Source organism: Macrosteles quadrilineatus, unplaced genomic scaffold (genome assembly GCF_028750875.1).
Source record: "Macrosteles quadrilineatus isolate MER2022 unplaced genomic scaffold, UCM_ALF_1.0 Scaffold_7__1_contigs__length_78375512, whole genome shotgun sequence".
NCBI lineage: Eukaryota > Metazoa > Arthropoda > Insecta > Hemiptera > Cicadellidae > Macrosteles > Macrosteles quadrilineatus.
The window spans coordinates 43,921,358-43,943,502 of NW_026542600.1; the positions used below are offsets into that span (position 1 = coordinate 43,921,358).

At 34.5% G+C, this 22,145-nt stretch overlaps 1 protein-coding gene across 2 annotated transcripts in view; it reads left to right on the forward strand.

Annotated features, from left to right (window-relative positions):
- The window catches only part of LOC128997935 (eukaryotic translation initiation factor 4B), a 66,014-nt gene that overhangs the window by 33,224 nt on the left and 10,645 nt on the right, over nucleotides 1-22,145 (forward strand). Inside the window, exons 8-10 of one of the 2 annotated variants that reach the window (XM_054423781.1) lie at nucleotides 90-243; nucleotides 7,941-8,076; nucleotides 9,264-9,375. In XM_054423781.1, coding sequence (XP_054279756.1) covers nucleotides 90-243; nucleotides 7,941-8,076; nucleotides 9,264-9,375 — 402 coding nt within the window. The remainder of the gene's footprint in view (nucleotides 1-89; nucleotides 244-7,940; nucleotides 8,077-9,263; nucleotides 9,376-22,145) is intronic. The other variant, XM_054423782.1, reaches the window with a different exon arrangement.

Consider the following 22,145-nt stretch of genomic DNA (forward strand, 5'->3'; position numbering starts at 1 on the left):
TGTAGTCTGCTTAAGATTTTTTTTTGCCTGTAGGGCCTTTAATGTTTTTTACCCCACAAATAATCCACCATGATGTGTTGACGTTGCAGAAGCAGGCTACCAACCAATCACACAGCAGGGCCAGCGACACGTGACACTACAAGTGATGCACCCTCTCCACCACAGCCATCCCCTTTGGAACCGGCTCCCCCTCCCAAGGAAAATGCTTGGGCTCGTAGATCACAGCATCCGCCATCGTCTCAGGTAAATATAAAACTGTTGCAATAAAATATACTGAATGATTTGAAGAGGTTGGTATCCTCTTTTAACCTTGCACTTGCCAGTCCTCATGGGGTTCAAAAGCATGTGTGGAACCAAGGATGATTGAGCCAATACACCAGAATAGACAAATCAAATCAAATAAGATTTATTTCCACAATAGGCCTATACAAACAATAATTTTTCAAAACGTTGGTTTACGTAACTTTTTTTTCCTAGGACGCTAGGCACGAGCCTGGGATTGTTTTCACATTACTTTAGGCTAGACCTAGGGGTTGCGGCATTATTACTGTACTTGGATAAAGTCCATTGGTGATTTGGCGGAATTGGAACCCGGGACAAAATTAAAAATGTTTACTAAAAAATGGTGAAATGTTTACTATAATACTCTATACACAAGTCTTATCTCGCCCGGCCGCTACAGAATACTTCGACGAGGTACAACTAACTGTCATTACACAACAATGCTAGTAGTTTTGGCTTTTCCCAATGGGTGGGTGCAGGGTGTCCACCGACCAGGAATTATGCGTGAATTTCGTATTTTACCAGGAATTTTCAATTTGCCACGATTGCGCATGAAGATAACGTTTCCGTGACCGCGGGAGACGACGATGACATTTCCATTACCGCAGGAGATAACGATGACGTTTCCGTGACCGCGGGAGCAGATGATGACATTTCCTCCATGGCCGCGGGACGACGATGACGTTTCCGTGAACGCGGAAGAGGATTATAATGTTTCTGTTACCGCTGAAAAATATCCGAATTTTCTCTTGACCACAAAAGACAGTGGTGATGTTTCTGTTACTGAGTGAGATATTCAGGATTTTTTAGTTATCGCAGATAACGATGTTAATTTCTGCATTAATTATTTCTGTAGGTCACTTGAGAAACAACCTATAACTCCAAAATAACATACTATATGAATGTACATAAAGACAGGGGTTGGTGTTGTAATCATTAGAGAAAATTTGGTAAATTTTAAATTATCAGTATTAAGAATCTATTTTTCAGGTGTCTGTATAGAGATTCAAAGAATTTTGGTATCAAAATATCACTATTTTTGAAGAAGTTATTGATAAATTAATTGCAGGTTTGAGGGTTAGTTTTTTTTTTTTAATTTTCGGATTATATTAAAGTAATATAGAAAAAATTGAATACTTGTGTCAGGCAATATTACAGTAATCATAAATTTTGTTTCTTTAACTGAGAATGCTCTTTCCGATAACTAAAATAGTGAGCTGTGTAAGCGCTAGAACGGCACTGCGAGAGTTGGCGCAAAACACGTCGGAAATTTTAGTATAAAAGGTACGAACTGAACTACCTGGATTTTTTTTATTCATGCATTACTCATGAATTTTTTCCACCCTGTGGGTGACAACACTTACAAACTGCATTAATGTCGTTACGCGACGGTGCTAATAGTTTCCACTTTCCCCAATAAGTGACGGCACGGCAGGTACTAGGTGAAAAAAAAATGTTTAAACCATTATTTTTTGTTTCGGATTATCGGGACTCCACTGTAAAATCACATAGAACCACTTCATTTAGTCAAGTCTAGTCGATTAAATTATTTATTTTCTAACAATATAAAACAAGATTAACAAAAAAATTCCAAATAGGTCTAAAGTGATCATTCAGGAAATATTTTACACTATAATAAGCATTATCTATTATCAATTTTGACACCTCTTTTCAAATGACTGTTGAATTAATACATTTAATATGCACTGGCAATTTATTATAAAATGTTTTACCCATGGGGTAAGGTTACAAAAGTGTCAATCTGCGGATGTGCAGTTGACAGTAATTGCTGTTTCTGGTTAGGTAACTACGGTTAACATTTTTTCATTAATGAAAAAATTTAGGCTTCATTTTATAAACACCAAAGTTTGGAAAATATCCATATAATATTATCTAGATACTTTATTACCTATATATTATTATTTTAAATATTATCATATATCTAAAACCATTTATTTTTATTATATTTCAACTACGTTGAATGACCTGCTTATTTTGCTGTTTGGGTTGTAAACTGAGTCAATTTAAGTTACAACACTATACTGTATCATTAAATAATTTCTAAACCTTCTGTCACACATTAACATGATCAAGCTTATAGTAGGTAATACTTTGAATATTGTGATTCCCCAGTCACTCGGTATATATATATAAATATATTGATTGAGATATTTTGTACTCCCACCTTAGTTAACCAATCTCTTAAATAGAAAAGATGCCATTAAATTGGTTCTAGCTATTTGTTTAGATGTTATTTTGACTCTTTGATTTAGTTATGGTGTAATGGTCCAATTCCTATCCTGCGACTGTTACGACTCTAGCCGCGTGTTTAGAGCCGTACGGCTCGAGACGCTTGTCTTAATTCCTATGCCACGACTCCAACGACTAGTGACTAGGGCAAATGCACTCTTGACCGTCATGGAATAAGCACAGTTGGCAGCGAATATATTACTTGGAGAAGTGGAGGAAAAGAAAGTATTAAGGTGAATGGTTAAAAACAATGAACAACCTAATCCAAATAAAATCAAATAAATCAAATCAAAAATCACTATTCAGCTTTATAAATACAGGAATACATTATTAGGGTAAGAATAGTATCCCCCCGAATAGACTGCAAGTTCGTGCTCGAGGGAAGAGCTCTTACCAGCTGGAAATATGTTTTGGTTATTCACCATAGGTTAAAAACATGTGCACACTGTTTATAAATAATGTGTACATCTATACTTAAATACGTATCAGGAGCTCTTAATAAATATATATATATATATATATATATATATGCTATATAAATATATTGTATACTAGAATTAGTTAACAATAAACAGCCTTAAGCAACAATAAAAATATTAATCTATGAAGAAAAATGTATTTTGATAGCTATTATGGCGGCGGTTGATGTCAGAGATTAATTTAAATGTAAGGCGAGCAAATTAAAGCCTCTGCAGCCTCTCGTCCCACAGTCATCAGCCACTCACAGACCTTGCTTTTATACACAGCGACACTGCCTGATTCAGCATCAGTTATGTTGGGTGGCAAGTTGCGATAAAGGATGTGAGCTATGTAAAACACTTTATTTTTCAACGAACTATATGCTAGTTGTGGAGTGCGGTATCCAAAGTTATGCCTGTGTCTAGTGTAATAACTGTGTTGTAAGTTAGAAAAAATAATTTCCTTGTTGTTCTTAATGAAAAGTAATGGTGTTTTGATAAACAATTGTCTAATATTAAAAACTGGGAATTCAGAAAAAAGTAAATTCGTTGAATAATGTTTCGGCCTTTTAAGAATAATTTTGATTAAGGTTTTCTGGGTTACGTGAAGAGGAGCCAATGTGGCAGCAGAAACACCGCCCCAAGCCAGTATGCCATACTGCAGCACAGACTGCACGTATGCATAGTAAACGTATCTGCAGTGATCAACCGTTAACACACGGCTTAGTTAATAAAAGGCGTAGACCAGTTTCCTCAGTCTTTGCTTTACATAGATAATATGAGGAGACCATGTCATCCTTTGATCAATGATCACCCCAAGGTACTTGTATTGGTCCACACGATCGACTGTGTCACATCCGCAGGTATTAGACCACAGATCACCACATGAATGAATCGCGTTTAAGTCATCGAAGTAAATAAAAGAGGGTAGTAGGATGTAAACAAACCATAAACCATTGTTTCCACTCCAGCAAGGCTCAGGCATTCTCAAGGTAAAAGACCCTCGACTCACCACCCGTTTTCTATACGATGCTTTAAATTGCATACACTCTGTATGATAAAGAGACAAGAAAGAAGAGTCAAAAATTAGGGGTCTGCGTTGCACCGTTAAAGTCGGGTACGGTACAGTATTTTCCTCAGTACATTTTCGGTTCGGTACAGACTATAACAATTAGTTACTTTCAATTCTCTGTGTTGGTTAGGAGCACATAAAAAGGTTTATCAGATGTTTGTTTAGGATTTTCATAATTTATTACTAGGGTAATGGGGCAATAAAAACCCATCAGCAGTCCCAAAACCAAAGTCGTTGAGTCAGTAGTTTAGTTCAGTAAAGTTTTATCACTTTTATTCCTTTACGACTTCCATGATTTATTTAATTTAATGTTTAAAGAAAAGGTCAGAATAATAATACTGGAAAAGCAAAACAATAGAAGGGTGGGAGGAGTTGGACAATGACCTCGAAACGAGCGGGCCACAGTGAATTGTGATGGCGCGGGGGGAGGGGAGGGTGCAACCTTGAAGCTATATTTAGACTAGAGGGGGCTTGGGGGGATTCTTATTAGCAGGACAATGATATGATAACAGTTGTATCTTCGGGAATCCTTTGCCCGGTTTGACTTTAGATTCTCTTTTATCATGTAGAAACTTTGAATCATCAAACATATAATTTGAATTAACTACAAATATATTCAAATTAATGCCATGATTTGCATTTATAACATCAAAATACAACATTGCACAATCATGATATTTAGGTCAATGGCCTAAATTTAAATTGGAATTATATTAATTCCAATTTATATCAAAGCCAATTAAATTCTTTTGTATGATTTTTTATTATGATTGTTTTTATTTAGTAAATTGTAATGTCTATAACAGGTGTAATATATTCAATTGTGTTTTTATTATTATATATTACAAGACAAAATCTGGGACTTAAATTTAATTATTAGATCTTATCTTGAGTTTTAACATTGAAAGGACATATAAAATCTTATGTTTACGTTCACCACAAATAGTTGGCTGTTTCAAAATATTACGCAATTGCACGGGCAGACGACTGTGTCTCGAACTGACCTTGAACAGTCGTCCCGTCGCATCGGCGGGTGTTTTGACTAACGCCGATTCTTATTTGGGTCGAAGTTCGAAGGATTCGAAAGTCGAATCTCATTGACCGAATCTCGAATCCGAATATTTCCTAAAGATTCGATGGATTCGAGATTCGGATTTGACACATCACTACTGGAAACACTGAAAACAGATTACAAGCGAATTGGTATAAATCACTTAGTTAGAGACAGCAACCACGCACTGGCCGACAGGCGATTTCTAGGTTAGAGCGCTATCGGCAGGAGCTCCGATAAACCGATCCGTTCGCATCGACTGCACGATAAGAACTGTCAATCCATTGTTCATGATGCGGCGAAAAAGGGATTTAAGAGTATTTTCTCAGTCAGAGACATCTTCTTAAAGTATTGGATTCTTCGGGTTGAAAACGTATGGGTGGTGACGAACCAGTTCCATCAACTATGAAGGTGCACACCTCAAACTCCGTATGTTAAACTATAAATTTCAGGGTGTCTACCAGTCGGGAATTCCGGGAAATTCGGGAAAAAGTCGGGGATTTTGAAAGGTCGGGAAAAGTCGTGAAAAAGTCATGAATTTTGGCCGAAAGTCGGGAATAATCTAACCTTTCAAAATTAGGGATGAACGGGTCCCAAAACTTTAAAAAAATGTTCTGGATCTTATATTCCTGATCATTGGGACGGGATTACATTTGAGGGGTGGGGGATGAAACGAAAATGCATGGAATTTCCAATTCGATTCAGTGATGATCAAAATAACGATTTGAATCATGGGCATTCAGTGTCCATAATTTACGTTTTTGAATCAGCATCCATACCTTATGGAATCAGTATCTATATACGGTATTGAATCAGTATCCATATACGTTATTGAATCATTATCCAAATAACTTTTTGAATCAGTGTCTATATGTCATTGAATCAGTATCCATGTACGTAGTTGACTGTTACATTGATACTGTTACTTTGACTATCAGTATCCATATAACTTATTGACATTATTCAAATGATTGACATTAATTATATAAGCTATTCATTGAGATGAGACATTGCTTAGCCATACAGGTTATTGCCATCCAAGTACATGGCATACACTGAGACATTGCTTAGCCATACAGGTTATTGCCATCCAAGTACATGGCATACACTGAGACATTGCTTAGCCATACAGGTTATTGCCATCCAAGTACATGGCATACACTGAGACATTGCTTAGCCATACAGGTTATTGCCATCCAAGTACATGGCATACACTGAGACATTGCTTCACCATACAGGTTATTGCCATCCAAGTACATGGCATACACTGAGACATTGCTTGACCATACAGGTTATTGCCATCCAAGTACATGGCATACACTGAGACATTGCTTAGCCATACAGGTTATTGCCATCCAAGTACATGGCATACACTGAGACATTGCTTAGCCATACAGGTTATTGCCATCCAAGTACATGGCATAAACCGAGACATTGCTTAGCCATACAGGTTATTGCCATCCAAGTACATGGCATACACTGAGACATTGCTTCACCATACAGGTTATTGCCATCCAAGTACATGGCATACACTGACACATTGCTTGACCATACAGGTTATTGCCATCCAAGTACATGGCATACACTGAGACATTGCTTAGCCATACAGGTTATTACCATCCAAGTACATGGAATACACTGAGACATTGCTTAGCCATACAGGTTATTGCCATCCAAGTACATGGCATACACTGAGACATTGCTTAGCCATACAAGTTATTACCATCCAAGTACATGGCATACACTGAGACATTGCTTAGCCATACAAGTTATTACCATCCAAGTACATGGCATACACTGAGACATTGCTTTACCATACAGGTTATTGCCATCCAAGTACATGGCATACACTGAGACATTGCTTGACCATACAGGTTATTGCCATCCAAGTACATGGCATACACTGAGACATTGCTTCGCCATACAAGAAGTTATGTATACCTTGTAGTTCTGATTCTATCCTCTTATTTTATCAATGTAAACCAATTGAAAGATTCAGTATTTAAATCTTACAAAGGTTTTTATTTGTTTACACCCAAACATATCTTTATTTATAAAATGAATAAAATAAAATAGGTAACATACTTAACAACATGATGCTGCAAGTAAAAATTATGAAATAGGCAAGAAGCTCACTGATATTTCCAGAAATACTGGTTCTTCCAATGTATGATGGAAAACAGATATTTCACTCCACTGAGAAGTATGAATAGAAAAATTCCATGTTGCTTCGAATCGAGTTACATCAACATTTTTTTAAATCGAATCGTTGCTTTGAGTTGAAATGTTTTGCTGCTTCACACACCCCTACATTTAATACGGGATTTTCTTGGCATGTGATACGTTTCGATCGTTAGTGATTTCGCTGGATCATAAGTGACAACATATGTTGACGAAGGTACCGTGACCGCGAGACGGAAAAAGGTGTAGTAACATGGAGAATGGACCGAGTTTTTGGTCGGGATTTATATAAAAATGGTAATGAAAAGTCGGGAATTCCATTTGAGAAATCTGGTAGACACCCTGAATTTGTTACAGCTGCGCGACTGAAGCGACTGAATGCTCACGGAGCAGTCTAGTCGCGACGGCACTAGCCGCGCGGCTGTAGACGCTCGATAGGAATCAGGTACATTTGATTTGCATTAAAGCAGTCATTTATTTCAGCCGCGTGACTAGAGTCGTAAGAGTCGCAGGGTAGGAATTGGACCTTAAAGGGAAGTTAGTTATTCGGCATTTCAAACTAGACACAAACTCAACTTTAAGATCAGTAAAATAACTAAATAAGAATCATATTATGGAACACAAAATACAGTTCAGTTTCTTTTAGGTTAACAATGGAAGAATAAGCCCTCACGATGATGGTGAGGTAAATAAACAAAGAGATTCGTCTCCTAACAATGAACCCCGGAAATATCAACCACCTAGAAAGAACGCACATGATGAGAAGAAGAGAGGTGAGTCAGGTATTGTAATTATTTACTATGTTTCCTGCACTCTTCAAATGATTGTTTATTAATACTTGCTGCCATTTTACTATGGTATGTTTAAGTCATTTTTTTCAAGCCACAAACTTTTTTTGTTTTATTGTGGCTATAAGCAGTTTTTGTTCTCTAAGCTGAATCACAGGGCGTGGGTCATACTTTTGGGTGGGTTATTAATTCATATGAATAATTTGATGTGCCAATGTATTTGTATGAAATATTGACTAGCAAATAAATTCTCATTATCATTGACTAAAGTACCGGTATCGTAAAATATAGATTCAGCCCAGTAAGATGGTATTTATCTGACAAGCAATTGTGAGACAATTCCGATCCGAGATTATTCCATTTTTTTTTTATTATCACCATTCCTGTTTTATGTTCAGGTTTGCTATGGCATCATTTCTTGGGGCAGCTCCCCAATCTGAGATAGTTTTTGTTTAAAAAAAACCTTAATAGTTTTCATATTTCTTGTCTTCCTTCCTCTTTTTAGACAGTTGAAACTAATACCAATTCTTGCTGTGTGTATACACATCGATTATATTTGTTAAAATCATGAACATCCATGTACACATAGACGATAGACATAGAGAGACTCTTCAGTTCCCTATCCATAGAATTGTTATTTTTTAGAAAGCTCCTTTGTTTTTATGGGTAGATAACAATACAACCACCTCCCTACGCAAATCAAATCAACAGAAAAGATACATATTAAAAAAAAAACTTGGACAACAATTAATTAGAACAGCTTTGTTTTTATTGAAGTTTTTCTGTACCGGTAACCAACAGTTTCACTCTTTATTATTAATGATTTACTAAATACAATAAACTCAAGTGTATAGCATTATGTATTTAGTTGTAAGATGAAAAAACTGACATGCGTTGTTTACTGGTGATGTATTACAGTTGTGTAAATTCTGTGTCACGAATAAACATTTCATTTCCCTTAAAAGAAAGAAAGACTTATATGTAATAGCAAAACCATCATCATCATTTGTACATATTATGTTTCTCATTTGTAAAATTGAGAAACATAATATCACTCTGACACTTCCTCCTTTTCTCTTTTGGTTATAAGCACATACTCCAGAAAGTGGCGGAGACTTTTTTACACATTGAACAATCTTAGTAAACAAAGTTTTCAGTTGTAATTTAATTATATTTTCCAGACGAACGAGGTCCACCCAGAGGGGAGGGAAGAGGTCAAGGAGGTGCACCAAGGGGAGGTGGTGGCCTGCGGAATCCTGACACCCGCCAACAGGCTCCTCCGGCTAAGCCAAGGTAAAATCTTGCTCCTTTATAGCTGGCAAGTCACTGTCATTCCTAATTACCATCAAATTACCTCATTAATATATTTTTCACTTAGGCTCTTTTTATCCTTGAATAATTATATGGATGTAATGAGTAATGACTAATCTTTTCTTTTATATTTTCTTGGTTATTTTTTCCAGAAATGTGGTTGTTGAAATGTACGTGTGAAATAGCATTGTTCGAAATGTTTTCAGGGATTTCCTCTTGTAAGTTGAGATCATTACTCGAGTTATCTGGTAACACCTAAATTTGGGACTAGTAATGTGTTGTATTTTTTAAACTTGTAACACTTGTATATTCCTGTATAGGCAATTCCATCTTATGCAGTTTGCCTATCCCAATCCATTTGTCACTCATCCTATGGATTTTGCTTTTCCTCCCGCTCCAGTCCTGCCTGTACCAAGGTAAACACAACCAGAATATATTTTATTATTTATAGGGGTGTGCGAAGCAGCAAACATTTTTCGATTTGATTCAAAATATTTTCGATTCGAATCGATGCAACTCAATTTGAAGCAATACGGCATTATTCTATTCATACTTGTCAATGGAGTGAAATAACAATAATTAAAATTTAACACATTTTGTGTAATGCAAATTTATTTTGATGTGGTAGTAAGGCCTACTACCACATCAAAATAATTTTGAATAGCTCATTCAATGAATAGGCCATTCATACATATGACTTATGGATTTTTGGTGAATAAATACTGATTTTCATTTCAATCATGTATTAGAAGATCCTGTATTGCTGGAAATGTCAGTGACCTGCTTTATTTGCCTATTTATTAATTTTTCCTTGCAGAATCATATAGTTAAGCATGTTACCTATTTTATAATATTGATTTTACAAATAAAGATATGTTTTGGTGAAAACAAATAAAAACATTAATTTGTAGATTTATACTGAAACTTTAAACTAGTTAAGTATCAAGTAACCATTTTTAAGACTTGTGTTATTTTTAGAATGATTTTGGAGTGACTTGTTTTGGCTGTGTTTACAGTACCGTAGTAAAATATGTCTCACACTGCATACACTTAACAAAACTTCTCTTGCAATGTCAAAACTATAAAACAAAGTAATATTTACATGCAAAGAATTAATTAAATAAGAACGCCTTCACAAGGATACACAACAACAACACGCTCCTGTATTGCGGGTATTGCATTGACTTTCTGCAGGCGTTTTTCGTATATGGATACTGACTCCCTCATGAATCGAATCATTTTTTGACCACCACTAATTCAAATCGAATCAAAGTTTCGCACACCCCTAATTATTCATCTATTTTAGTTATTAAATATGAAATTCTTAGTTTTAGTCCTATCTAATCCACCCTACTTTATTATGAGTGGTTCAGAAACATATGTCATAAGATATTGGAGATATTGGCAAATTATCTCCAACTTACGGGTTTTTTACGTAAGAAGTGGTAATAAAAACATTGAATACAGACATTATGGAACGAGAAGTACTACACAAGGGATTTTTAAATTGCCAAAAGTAAATAAAATATTATTTAGAAGGTCATTGTTGTATCTAGGTCCGAAACTTTTCAACCAATTACCTACAGACATAAAGCAGTTAAATTCAAAAAAACCTTTTTTCAACAGGCTTTTAAATGGTTATTAGAGAAAGACGATGTTAGTCAGATGAGCTCTGTACTCATTTAGGTGTAAGTGTGAATGAGAAGTATGACTGTGAAATAAATGAGTAGTGTGAGTGAATTAGCTATGCATCCGAATCCAGATGTACCACGGGGACAGTGCAGTGACGGCCCTGGGATACCCCGGGGCTACCAGCCGCCCGTTGGTCACGGAGAGGGTTTGTAGCATAGCCGATTATAACATGACCCTTGGTTAGATAGCAGTAAGACAGGTAATGGTAATAAAGAGTGAGTGAGTGAGTGAATGAACGAATGTGTGTGTGCGCCTACAAATGTAGTAGATAGTGTTATCAGTTGGCCTCATCCTTGTTGTACACTTCATTATTTAGATTGGGAATGCGAGGGTAGGAATAAAAACACAATTTTGGAAATAGCATGATGCATGATGTTGTCCATGAAAATACCTCATCTAAATGTAATTTTAATTTTAATTTTAATTAAGTATTGTTTTCTTTGATTTTTTAGTTTAAGTATTTAGCTTTATTAAGAAAAGGATTGTCAAACATCACAGAGAGCAGGTGTCTTTTTTATGTTGAGCTAGGCTGATTTAATTCTTATTTTTAGATTATTATAATTTATTCTACTGACCACACAACTTGTTAAAGTGGTCAGTTATATTTCCAATAGTATAAATGTTCATACATTGTTAATTTTTGATGGAAATAAAATCATTTATTCATTCATTAATGTAATAGGTACTAAATTTAAAAGTGCAAAAAGGACAATGTATAATACAGAAGATTATTTTTCCTAAGATTATCTTTTCATATATTTTCCAATACCCTTTAGTATATCATCTGTTTTAACTTTATTTACAATTTATTATGTAGTAAATATTTACTTTTTGTATAAGTTTTAAACACAGCCTGAATATTGAAACAGAGTTTTCAAAAGCGCTTGTGGAATTAAACAAATTATTATACAGCATAAAAAACGTTTCAGGACTTTAGGAAATGAATCCCCATACTAAAAGGAAGAAAAAAGTTTATGGGAAGGTATGTCCGAAAATGCATATTTACCCAGATATCCGCCATTTTGTTTTTTATACAAAAATATTTTATCTGTGAAGTTTTGTATTCGATGATTATGAAATTTGGTAAACATGTTAACATACACAAGACCTATAATAGAAAAAATAATAAAGTTGTTCCGATTCTAAATTTTAAAATGGCGGACATTCGAATTTTTCTAACTTAAATAACTCAAAAACGGCTAATTCTATGAAAAATGTCAAGAATACTTTTATTTAGCATTTTTAATTTCCTATCAAACAATACCAAGATCAAAAAGATCGGACAAAGGATAACTGAAATATAACGTTTTTCTGTAAAAATAAGGCAAAGTTAGCCGGGGAACCCTTAATTTTTGCCTAATTTTTACACAAAAACCGTTATATTTCAATTATCCTTTGTCCTTCCCATAAACTTTTTTCTTCGTTTTAGTATGGGGATTCATTTCCCAATGTCCTGAAACATTTTTTATGGACACCCTGTATATTGGCTTATTTTAACTTTCAAATTTAATATTACGTTACAACAATATTTTAGTTTAATTTAAGCTATCTGTTTTAGCATTTACTTGGTTCATATCATATTATCAGCATGTTGGTTAGACATTTAGTACAGTAGTCTCTTTACCCTCACACTTTGTAAGGCCAGGTAGTACTGTGCCAATAGAATCGCCACACTACCCCTTTGACAGGGTTGCCACAGACGTTAGGAAAATGAAGTGCCAAAACTCAGGAAAATATAGGAAAAAGTTTTAGTACTTTGTTTATTTTTTATACATAAAGGTGAGCGATAGGCAACTATGGGGATAGAGGTGGTTGCATAAAAAAGTATATAAAATTTGTCTTTATCTGTAAAACTCTGCAGTTCCAATAAGTCAGGAAATTAGCCTCAAAGATTCTGTGGTAACCCTGTTTGAGTGCTAGGGCAATAATTCATATTTTTAAGACTTTTTTTCTTTTTTAATTCTATTACCTGTTGTTGAATTGTAACTGTTTTGTTCTCACTATTTTACTAATCAGGCTAATTTAGAATAAAAAACTTCAATAAAAAATACAAATCAAAGAAAAGTTTTGGTATTTGATTTGCATCAAAAGTTAAATAAAACTGTTTTTGTTAAGTTTTGTTAGAAATTGCCATGTTCTGTCTTCTCATAGCATTATTTGAAACCAAACTCTCATAAAATTGAAATACATTTTGTTAACAATGTAATATTGAATAAACCTTGATGTAGTTATATAAGATTATTATAATATAAATATAGCCTTTTTAGGAAAAAAAACTCGTGTGTTAGCTAAACCCCAATAACACCATTAATGATCACTGTTGTGGTTCAACTGAAAAATATCATCAAAAGAGTAACTAGTGCTGCTACCTAGTAACGCGTTGAACAACTCGGTGTAGCGCCGTTGACGTCAGCTTAAATATTTTGCTGCAATCACTCTAAGACAACGACGATGTCTTTGACCATTGGAGTTGATGATAATCGTCTACACGGCAGCGGGAGATGTTCATGAGTTTTCCGTGGTTGCGTAAGATGATGGTGATATTTAAACGGCCGCAGGAGAGATATGATCATTTAATGCGTTTATAAGGGTTTAAACTTAAATAGGCTAATAATGATTTTTCATTGCTGCATTAATTTTTCTTTATTTTTAAAACACTCCACCTCAAAAATACCTTATGGAAGTACAGTGCTTAAAGACAAGGGTTGGTGTAGTATAACCAGTCGACTCAAAAACTTTTGTAAAACTATTTAAAAATTGGTTTTGGTATAAAGAATCGATTTTTCAGGTATAGGTATCGAGAATCGATAAATTTTGGTATGGCCACATAACTACCTAGTTACAATCATAGGGATAAAACGTAATGAAAGGCTCGAGTATTAGTTGCATAAAACATTGCTCAGTTCACGGATCATTTAAAAATACACAAGTTAAATTATATGCTCACAACAATTTATTTATATTCTCACTAAGTAATCATAGCAACAGATAACCTTAATTGAAATCTAATTAAACAAAATAAGTCCCAAAAGTCACAGAAAACATCAGACCTGTTTCTGAATAAATTAATAGTTCAGAATCAGTGAGAACAAACATAATTTGGGAGCAGGCAACCAGCTTTAATTGTTATGGCACAAAATATTGTATGACTGACAATCCATTTTCAAGTCACTGAAAAGTAATGTCTAATCGATTCTATCAAAGTTTGTGCTTTTTAACATCACTCGGTTCTCACAGAGATAGTGTTTGCTAGGGATGGACAAGATTGGATTTTTAGTTCGAGACGAGACGAGATTTTTTATTTCTCATAAAATTTCGAGACGGGATTTCCCTTCTCATACACAACGGGAAATGCACGTTCAAAATTTTTACCTGATTTTGTAACATTGTTAGATGACTGTTTAAATACAAAAATAATGATAATAGGCAAGAATATTTACATTCTTTTATTAAAAAACATCAGCATAACATTTTTTTATTAATCACGCCTAACTTATTAAAAATGCCTACGATTAGGAAACATAGTGATATCAGTTAGGATAGAGTTCAACTTATCCTAAAATAAAATAAATCATAAAATAAAAGCAATATTAATTTTTATAAAATAGTTACTTGTTTTGACTTTTTATAGTAATAAAACATTCCTCACACTGCTTACACTTAACAAAACTTCTCAAATGTTATTAAAGTAATATTATTAAAATAATTAAAGTAATATTTACATTTAAAGAATTAATTAAATAAGAACGCCTTCGCAAAGGAAACGCAACTACAACACGCTCCTGTATTGCGGGTATTGCATTGACTTTCTGCAGGCGTTTTTAATTTTTTTTTTTTTCTTTATTCTCGTCTCGATAAAAATCTCGGCCAAAAAGAAATCTCGTCTCGTGTAACGAGATTTAAATTTTCCCGAAAATTTCCCGAAATTTCGAGACTTGACCATCCCTAGTGTTTGCATACAACCCTTACAACAAGTCACTTGCAAATTGTTTTGTGCAATGGTGCCTCTCATTTATTAGTTAGGTAGTTTAATTGTTTTATTCTTGTATAGGAATTTGCAATGTAACTGACTTGACGACAGAGTACCTCCACCTGCCTGTACCTTATCCTCACCTGCTTGTCGTCCTTTTCCATACTGTTGGGACCAAAAGCAGAGCAAGTCCTATTTTTAGGTTTATTTTTTGTTATTATTACATATTACAAGTAGGCAATAAGACACTTAAAAATTAAGTACTCATTTTACAAAATATTTCAATTTTTTTTATTATAATTAATCTTTTATAATAATATAATTCAACTTAATATATAACACAATATCAATTCAACTTTCCAAGTATAACACAATATCAATTCAACTTTCCAAGTTATAAACATAACTTTGCTTTTGAAATCTATTTCTGTGGTTCAAAGACAGGAATGCTTTAGTTTGAATGTAGAATTCAAGTTTGATGTTTGAATCTTCTTTTAACACATTCGATGCGGCGGGTCCACCGGTGGACCCCGCGCGTCTCAGCTGAGGAGCGGGGGGTCCACGGGTGGGGGAGCGCGCCATGTCATGGTTATTGTTTCAATGTGAGCTCAGCCATTGTCGGGGAACGTTGTAATCTTTACCAGCCTGTAGCTTATAATGCGAGCTTTATTCTGGTGTAGGTTGGTACAAAAATTGCCCGTAAAATCCCGTCTGGCAATGCTTTTGTCCCGTTTTCGGGGATTTTCTCAGTTCGAGCCGTATTACAAAGACTCTGGTTATTGATCCAGGCAGTGCTGCTACCTTTGGGTGTTTCAGTGAACTACGTCCACTTTCGGAGTAACGCAGAACAATCACCACTGCTCTTTTGTGATTCGTCTTATTGAGATATTTCAATACCAATAGCGATCGCTGATTCAGTTAGCGCGTCGGGGCTCTGCCCGGGCCTCGCCGCCATTGGCGAGCGCCTGTTTAAAGGTTTCAGCAGCGAATGTGTTAATATATTATTTTAGAAAATGGCAAAGTGGAACTAGTAATAAATAGTTCAAATCAAGTAGAAAATTAGATAGGCAATTAGGGATGGACGGGATTGAATTTTTAGTTCAGGACAGGGCCTGATTTTTGGTTTTTTTTGATTTGTTTCCCCTTTTCATAAAAAGAAAGTCTTGATTATTGCAGTTACCAAACAAGACAAACAAAATCAATTTTTACCATTTGTGGCACTGATCTAAAAACAAAAAATAGGTAAAAATTTACAGGTATAACATGTGACTCACGGTCGAAATGACTCAGTCACGGCGTGATCGTCGGTATGACTCCACAGTCATGGCGTGATTGTCTGTATAACTCGCAATAACGGGATCGTCGAAATGACTTCGCCACCTGCGTTCGCGGAACTATCGTGAACATCTCTCGTGATAGCGGCGTCATCGTCACTCGCGAAGCGGCAAAATCGCAGACGATCAGATCAAATCCTGTCCCGATAATCGGGAATATTTTTTTCTCGCGAAATTTCCTGAAATTTCAGGACTCATCAATCCCTATGGGCAATCGTAATTACCTAGTGTACAGTTGGCCCGGCTCAGCTAACAGAACGTAAGTGAGCAGATGACAATACGCATCTCATACCGTGATAGAGATAGAGTTCAGAAAACCAATGTCAGTTTGTTTTGAGAAATAGATTTAGACACAGTTGTAGATTTTAAGATGACAGTCGCTAAAATAAACTGTAAAGTATTGTTTTTGTTATAGATCTCTTTAAACAGACATAGCCTTTAAATTCCTACCATCGCTGAACTGTCAGTTGCAGATCTGAGGTGTGCGAGTCTGAGATTTTTGATCGAGTCCAGCTTTACATTTTTTTCAAAATGAATGTTTTCTAATGCCATATAATGAGTAAACTTGTCACAATTGAAAAATAATGTATCTTAGTGTGTTAAAATGAAGAGTTGAATCTTAGAACAATACAATTACGTTATGATAAAGAATTGGGCTTGTTATTAAAAAGAAATATAAATATTTGACCATAAAAACCTATTGGAAAAGCCCAATCTATCTATGTTGTGACGACGTATCACAAAATCTTCTGAGACTATCTATCGAAATAATATCTTAAAAGATGAATAGCTAGGTTCAGCTTTATTTTCTGAATTTATGCTCAACTGCCCAAGCTTAAAGGCTGGGCTCTGCTTGGCTCAAAAATTACACTGCTCGCACAACTCTACTACTTAGCTCTTTTAAACAGTTTTATTCTAAATTCCTATATCCTACTGCTGAATTTCTGGATTGATTTATATTAATAGAATTATATTGTTACTTTACAACATGTTTTATTCTTGTATAGGAATGAATTTAACTACAACGCGTCTCTCCCTGTTCCTGTTCCTGCCCCTGTCCCTAGTCCCTACCATAGGGATCTCAGGACAATCGGGAAAAAAAAGGTTCCCTACAAGTATGAAGTTTTTTTTTTTACTTTTATATCATTATTTACTTAATTTTTAAACTGGCTATCTAAATTCTACCTTCCTTGTGATTAACATGACTTTGCCTTTTCAATCAATTTTTGTAGTTGAGAAATGATGAAGCTTTTTTTAAATTTTTTTAGATAAAAAAATATGTTTAAGAGAATACAGTAGAACCTCGATAACAAGTCACCCTTGATAACAATTGGTCATTTTCAAATCCCCTTGAAATTATTTTACCACTAATCACATGTTATTGCAAACCTCGATAAGAAGTCAACCTTGATAACAAGTCTTATTTTATAATCCTTATGAGAGTCTTTTTATCAAGGTTCTACTGTATTTAAAACCCCATGTTTTGGATATGATTAAAACAAAACCGTTATTAATTAGATGTAGACCTACTAAATGTGTTAAAATAGCCAGCTTGGTTACAAATCCTCAATATTTCTGTACTTTGTTGAAAACCTATATTTAATGAGAATCTTTTAACTTAAAAGTGTCCAAATGCAAAGGACACATCTGCAAGTTTCAGTTTCCAAAATCACCCTGTGAGTGAACAAGTTGGTTAGTCTTGAAGGTAAAACAACTGCCGGCGCTTCGTATCCAGACAGTTCAGCAAATTGTACCCTAAATACAAGTCACTTAATGGGAATCAGAGGGGGTGAAAGTAATGTTATTGTTTATAAAATGCTATACCATTGAATTTATGTTTTATATATGTGGTTTTCTTATATCTTAGCTACTAATTTTAAGTATAACAGTGTAGACAAAAGATCAAATCCACAATCTGACCTAACATGAAAAACATTTCACAAATGAAGCTTAGAGTAAACTTTTTATTGTTACAAATACCAGGGGATGGTCTAATCAACCCAAAACTGGGAAGAATTGCTTGAATAGTTTGTGAATTTAATATGTCAACTATATTTTTTGGGGTGATTGTCAATTGCCGAATGTCCAGTAAAAAATGTTATTTCTGCCCTTGAATTTGATATTTTCAGCTTGCTGTACGAATACATCCTGCTTTAAAGATCCTTAAATAATAAATATCGTACATTCCGCTTACCTTTCAATGTAATTTATTTTGAGTGGATTCTTTAGCAAATTCAATTTAATTTCTTCTACAGTAGACTTGATAAATCACTTTCTAATTCCCCTACTTGATATTCTTCTATTCACTTAGATACTGTGTTTTATTCAACTTGCTCTACCACTACTATTCTAACAAATGTCGTTTTACCCTTATAAATCGAAGCTTCAGTAGAAAACACTTTATTATTCAAGGTTTTGCAACTTTGGGACCTTTATAAATGAAAACTTTTAGTAATACTGTAGAACCTCAATAAACCGCAGTTGCACAGTATTGGGTAAAATTCTGTAGCATGAATTACTGATTTTATCTTTGTCCTAACAATTAACAACATCCTCCCTTTTTCACCCGCCAATGTTAAGCGCTCCCACAATACATCTCATTTGTCTGTCGTTTGCGTCCTTATGAACTTAAGGTCTTGTATACTTTTGAATACAGTATGACAAAACATTGGGACCTTTATAAATGAAAACTTTTAGTAATACTGTAGAACCTCAATAAACCGCAGTTGCACAGTATTGGGTAAAATTCTGTAGCATGAATTACTGATTTTATCTTTGTCCTAACAATTAACAACATCCTCCCTTTTTCACCCGCCAATGTTAAGCGCTCCCACAATACATCTCATTTGTCTGTCGTTTGCGTCCTTATGAACTTAAGGTCTTGTATACTTTTGAATACAGTATGACAAAACATTTTTATATTACACTAAGCTATGAAGATAATTGTAAGAAGTAAATCAACATCAACAAACTGGATCTTGTTGATAACTAATACCATTTACACTAATCCCATTTACAGTAGACCCCCTCTTAACCGACCCTAATGGGACCGGACCTAGGTCAGATGATTCAAAAGGTCGGATAAAACGGGCAATCCCTAAAATCATAACATAATAAAGTGCTATTCATTTGGAATTATATAATCATTATTTTGAAGTCATACTTGCATTATTTATAAAATAAACTACTCTTATCTCCTTTTTCATATTGATAGAAATGTCACAAATAAACACAAAACACGGTTAAGTCAAATAGGCCTACTTTCAGTGAATATATTATAATACTAGGCAAGAGTCAATAAAATTCCTATTTTAATAACTTTACTACTGTAATGTATTAATTAATGCTTTCCAAATACATCGTAATACAGTAAAGAACCTTTTGTCGTCATTAAAGATACAAGCGACCATTTTGTTACAAGACAGGACGTTTATTTATAGCCTCTCACTGGAGGCTCGAGGCACCAAAACTATCTTGACCTAGGAGTTGTTAACACCCCTTCCCTGCCCTCCCTACAAGTTGCGTTGTTTGTTTACTCCAGCAATAAGATAATCTGTTCTCAAAATCGTAACGCACTTTATGATGTTATAAATTTGCCGCACAGATAACAAATCAGATCAGATGTGCTCGAGCTACGAACGATGATGACAAACTGACAATAGGCTATGCTATATTTTTTGTGATCATCACAAAATGACTTATTGTTAGTCATATCCTGTGGAGATAAGCGTATGGTTCAGTTCTCATCGCCCAGCGTGGGAGCGGAAATGCCGAGATTCCTAGAAAGCGGCGGTTAAACCGAACTGCTCTCAAAGCAAGGTCGGTTAAAACAAACTGTATTATTTTACGATCAAAGGCGGATAATCCGATTATCGGTTAATGCGAGGTCGGTTAAGAGGGGGTCTACTGTATACTGATACCATTTACACTAATCCTATTTATACTAATTGCCTACCATTTTTGAGGAGCGAGCTGGTTTAGTGATAGAGCTTGGGGCTTCGGAGCTTGAGGTCCCGGGTCCAAATCCTGCTAAACACCAATGGATTTTATCAATGTGATAATGTCGTGACGCTCTAGGACTAGCCTGAAGTAATGTGTAGTGATGTGTCAAAACCGAATCTCAAAACCATCAAAACCTAGGAAAAGTTTCGGTTTCGAGATTCGATCACCAAGTTTTGAGATTCAAAAGTTATTTTTGAAACTGCTGACATGTTTTTGTGCCATTGTTATTGTTTTTAACACTGTTTCCAAACAAGCTGGTAGCAACATAGCAAACATCACCATTAACAGTAATGAAACAAGTAAATTTTATTCTGAACTTCAAAAGGTATCTTAAATACTATAACTGGTACAATTCAGTTTCACATCAATATTTACTAAAGACAAAGAAATATTGACCACTAAATGTTCTAATTAATCTAATATTCATGTTTATGTTGGTGTTAGAAGTTTAATAAATTTTTTTCTTGTTGGTTGTTTATAAAAAATTGTTTTACAGTAATGGGTTTTAAGATTATCAGTCACATTCACATATTGTATTTATGTTATGTCCCGGTCAGGAGAAGACGATCTCTTTCAGTTTTGATTGCATACTTAACATTTTATGATTATGTGTATTTTTTGTAACCTTTACCTTTGTAACCAGCTAAAAAAAAAGTTTCGCGTTTAGGTTTTGAGATTCAAAATTTCTGGTTTTGACCATCACTAGTAATGTGTAAAACAGTTCCGAGCTAGAACCTAGTGTACTAGGTCAGGATGTAAAGATGTGATATAAATAATAATAATAAAAAACACTTACAGGAATTAGAAATAGATGGAACTAACAGCAGATTTAACTTGTTGACAAAGAAATATAATAGGCTACAGTGGAGTCTCGATAATCCGAAAGTCCGCTTAATCGAATACCAAAAAAATATATTTTTTTTATAAAAAAAAATTAAAATTTTGAAAATTTTGAAATTTTTTAGAAAATCTTTTGATTTTTTTTTTTATTAAACTTTAACACAGTTAGCTGTACCTCAACAAAGTATTCTGTAGCGGCCGGGCGAGATATACTTTTTTTTGTAAATATTTCACCATTTTTGTTATTAACATTTTTCATTTTTGTCCGCCAAATCACAAATGGATATTATTAAATGATAATGCTGCAGACACTAGGTCTAGCCTTAAGTAATATAAAAACAATCCCGGGCGTGTGTCTGCGTCCTGAGACAAAAAAAAATTTAAAAAATTAAATTTATTTTTTCACAAAATAAAAAAAATGAAAAAATGTTTAATCCAAAATATTTGGTAATCCGAAATGGGCCCGGTCCCAACCATTTCGGACTAACGGGACTCAACTGTAGATGGAAACACACAAATATAAACATAGAATTTTAAAAGCTACTACCTCCTTCTTCGTTAATGTCCTACTTAACTTGGTCTACCTTTACTACATCTTCACCAAAAAATGTCATAATTTACAATTAGTCAATTTCCACCTATAGCTTTTAATCTGTGGAAGAAGATCCTTGTCCAAAAGGTTCCGTTGAAAGACGATTTTTTTGTGAGTCATCTGTAAAACTATATACATATTTTAACCTAATTAAATTTCAGTATATAAAGATTAACCTTAATACAAAACTTAGTATCTAAAATTTGGTTAATTGTTTTACTTTCTCACTAACATAAGGTTTTTTTATGTTTTGCTGGTTGTCAAACAACAGTAAGGACCTTTCATTTGTTTTCTTAATGAAGTTATCTTGGAGCTTGTCTGA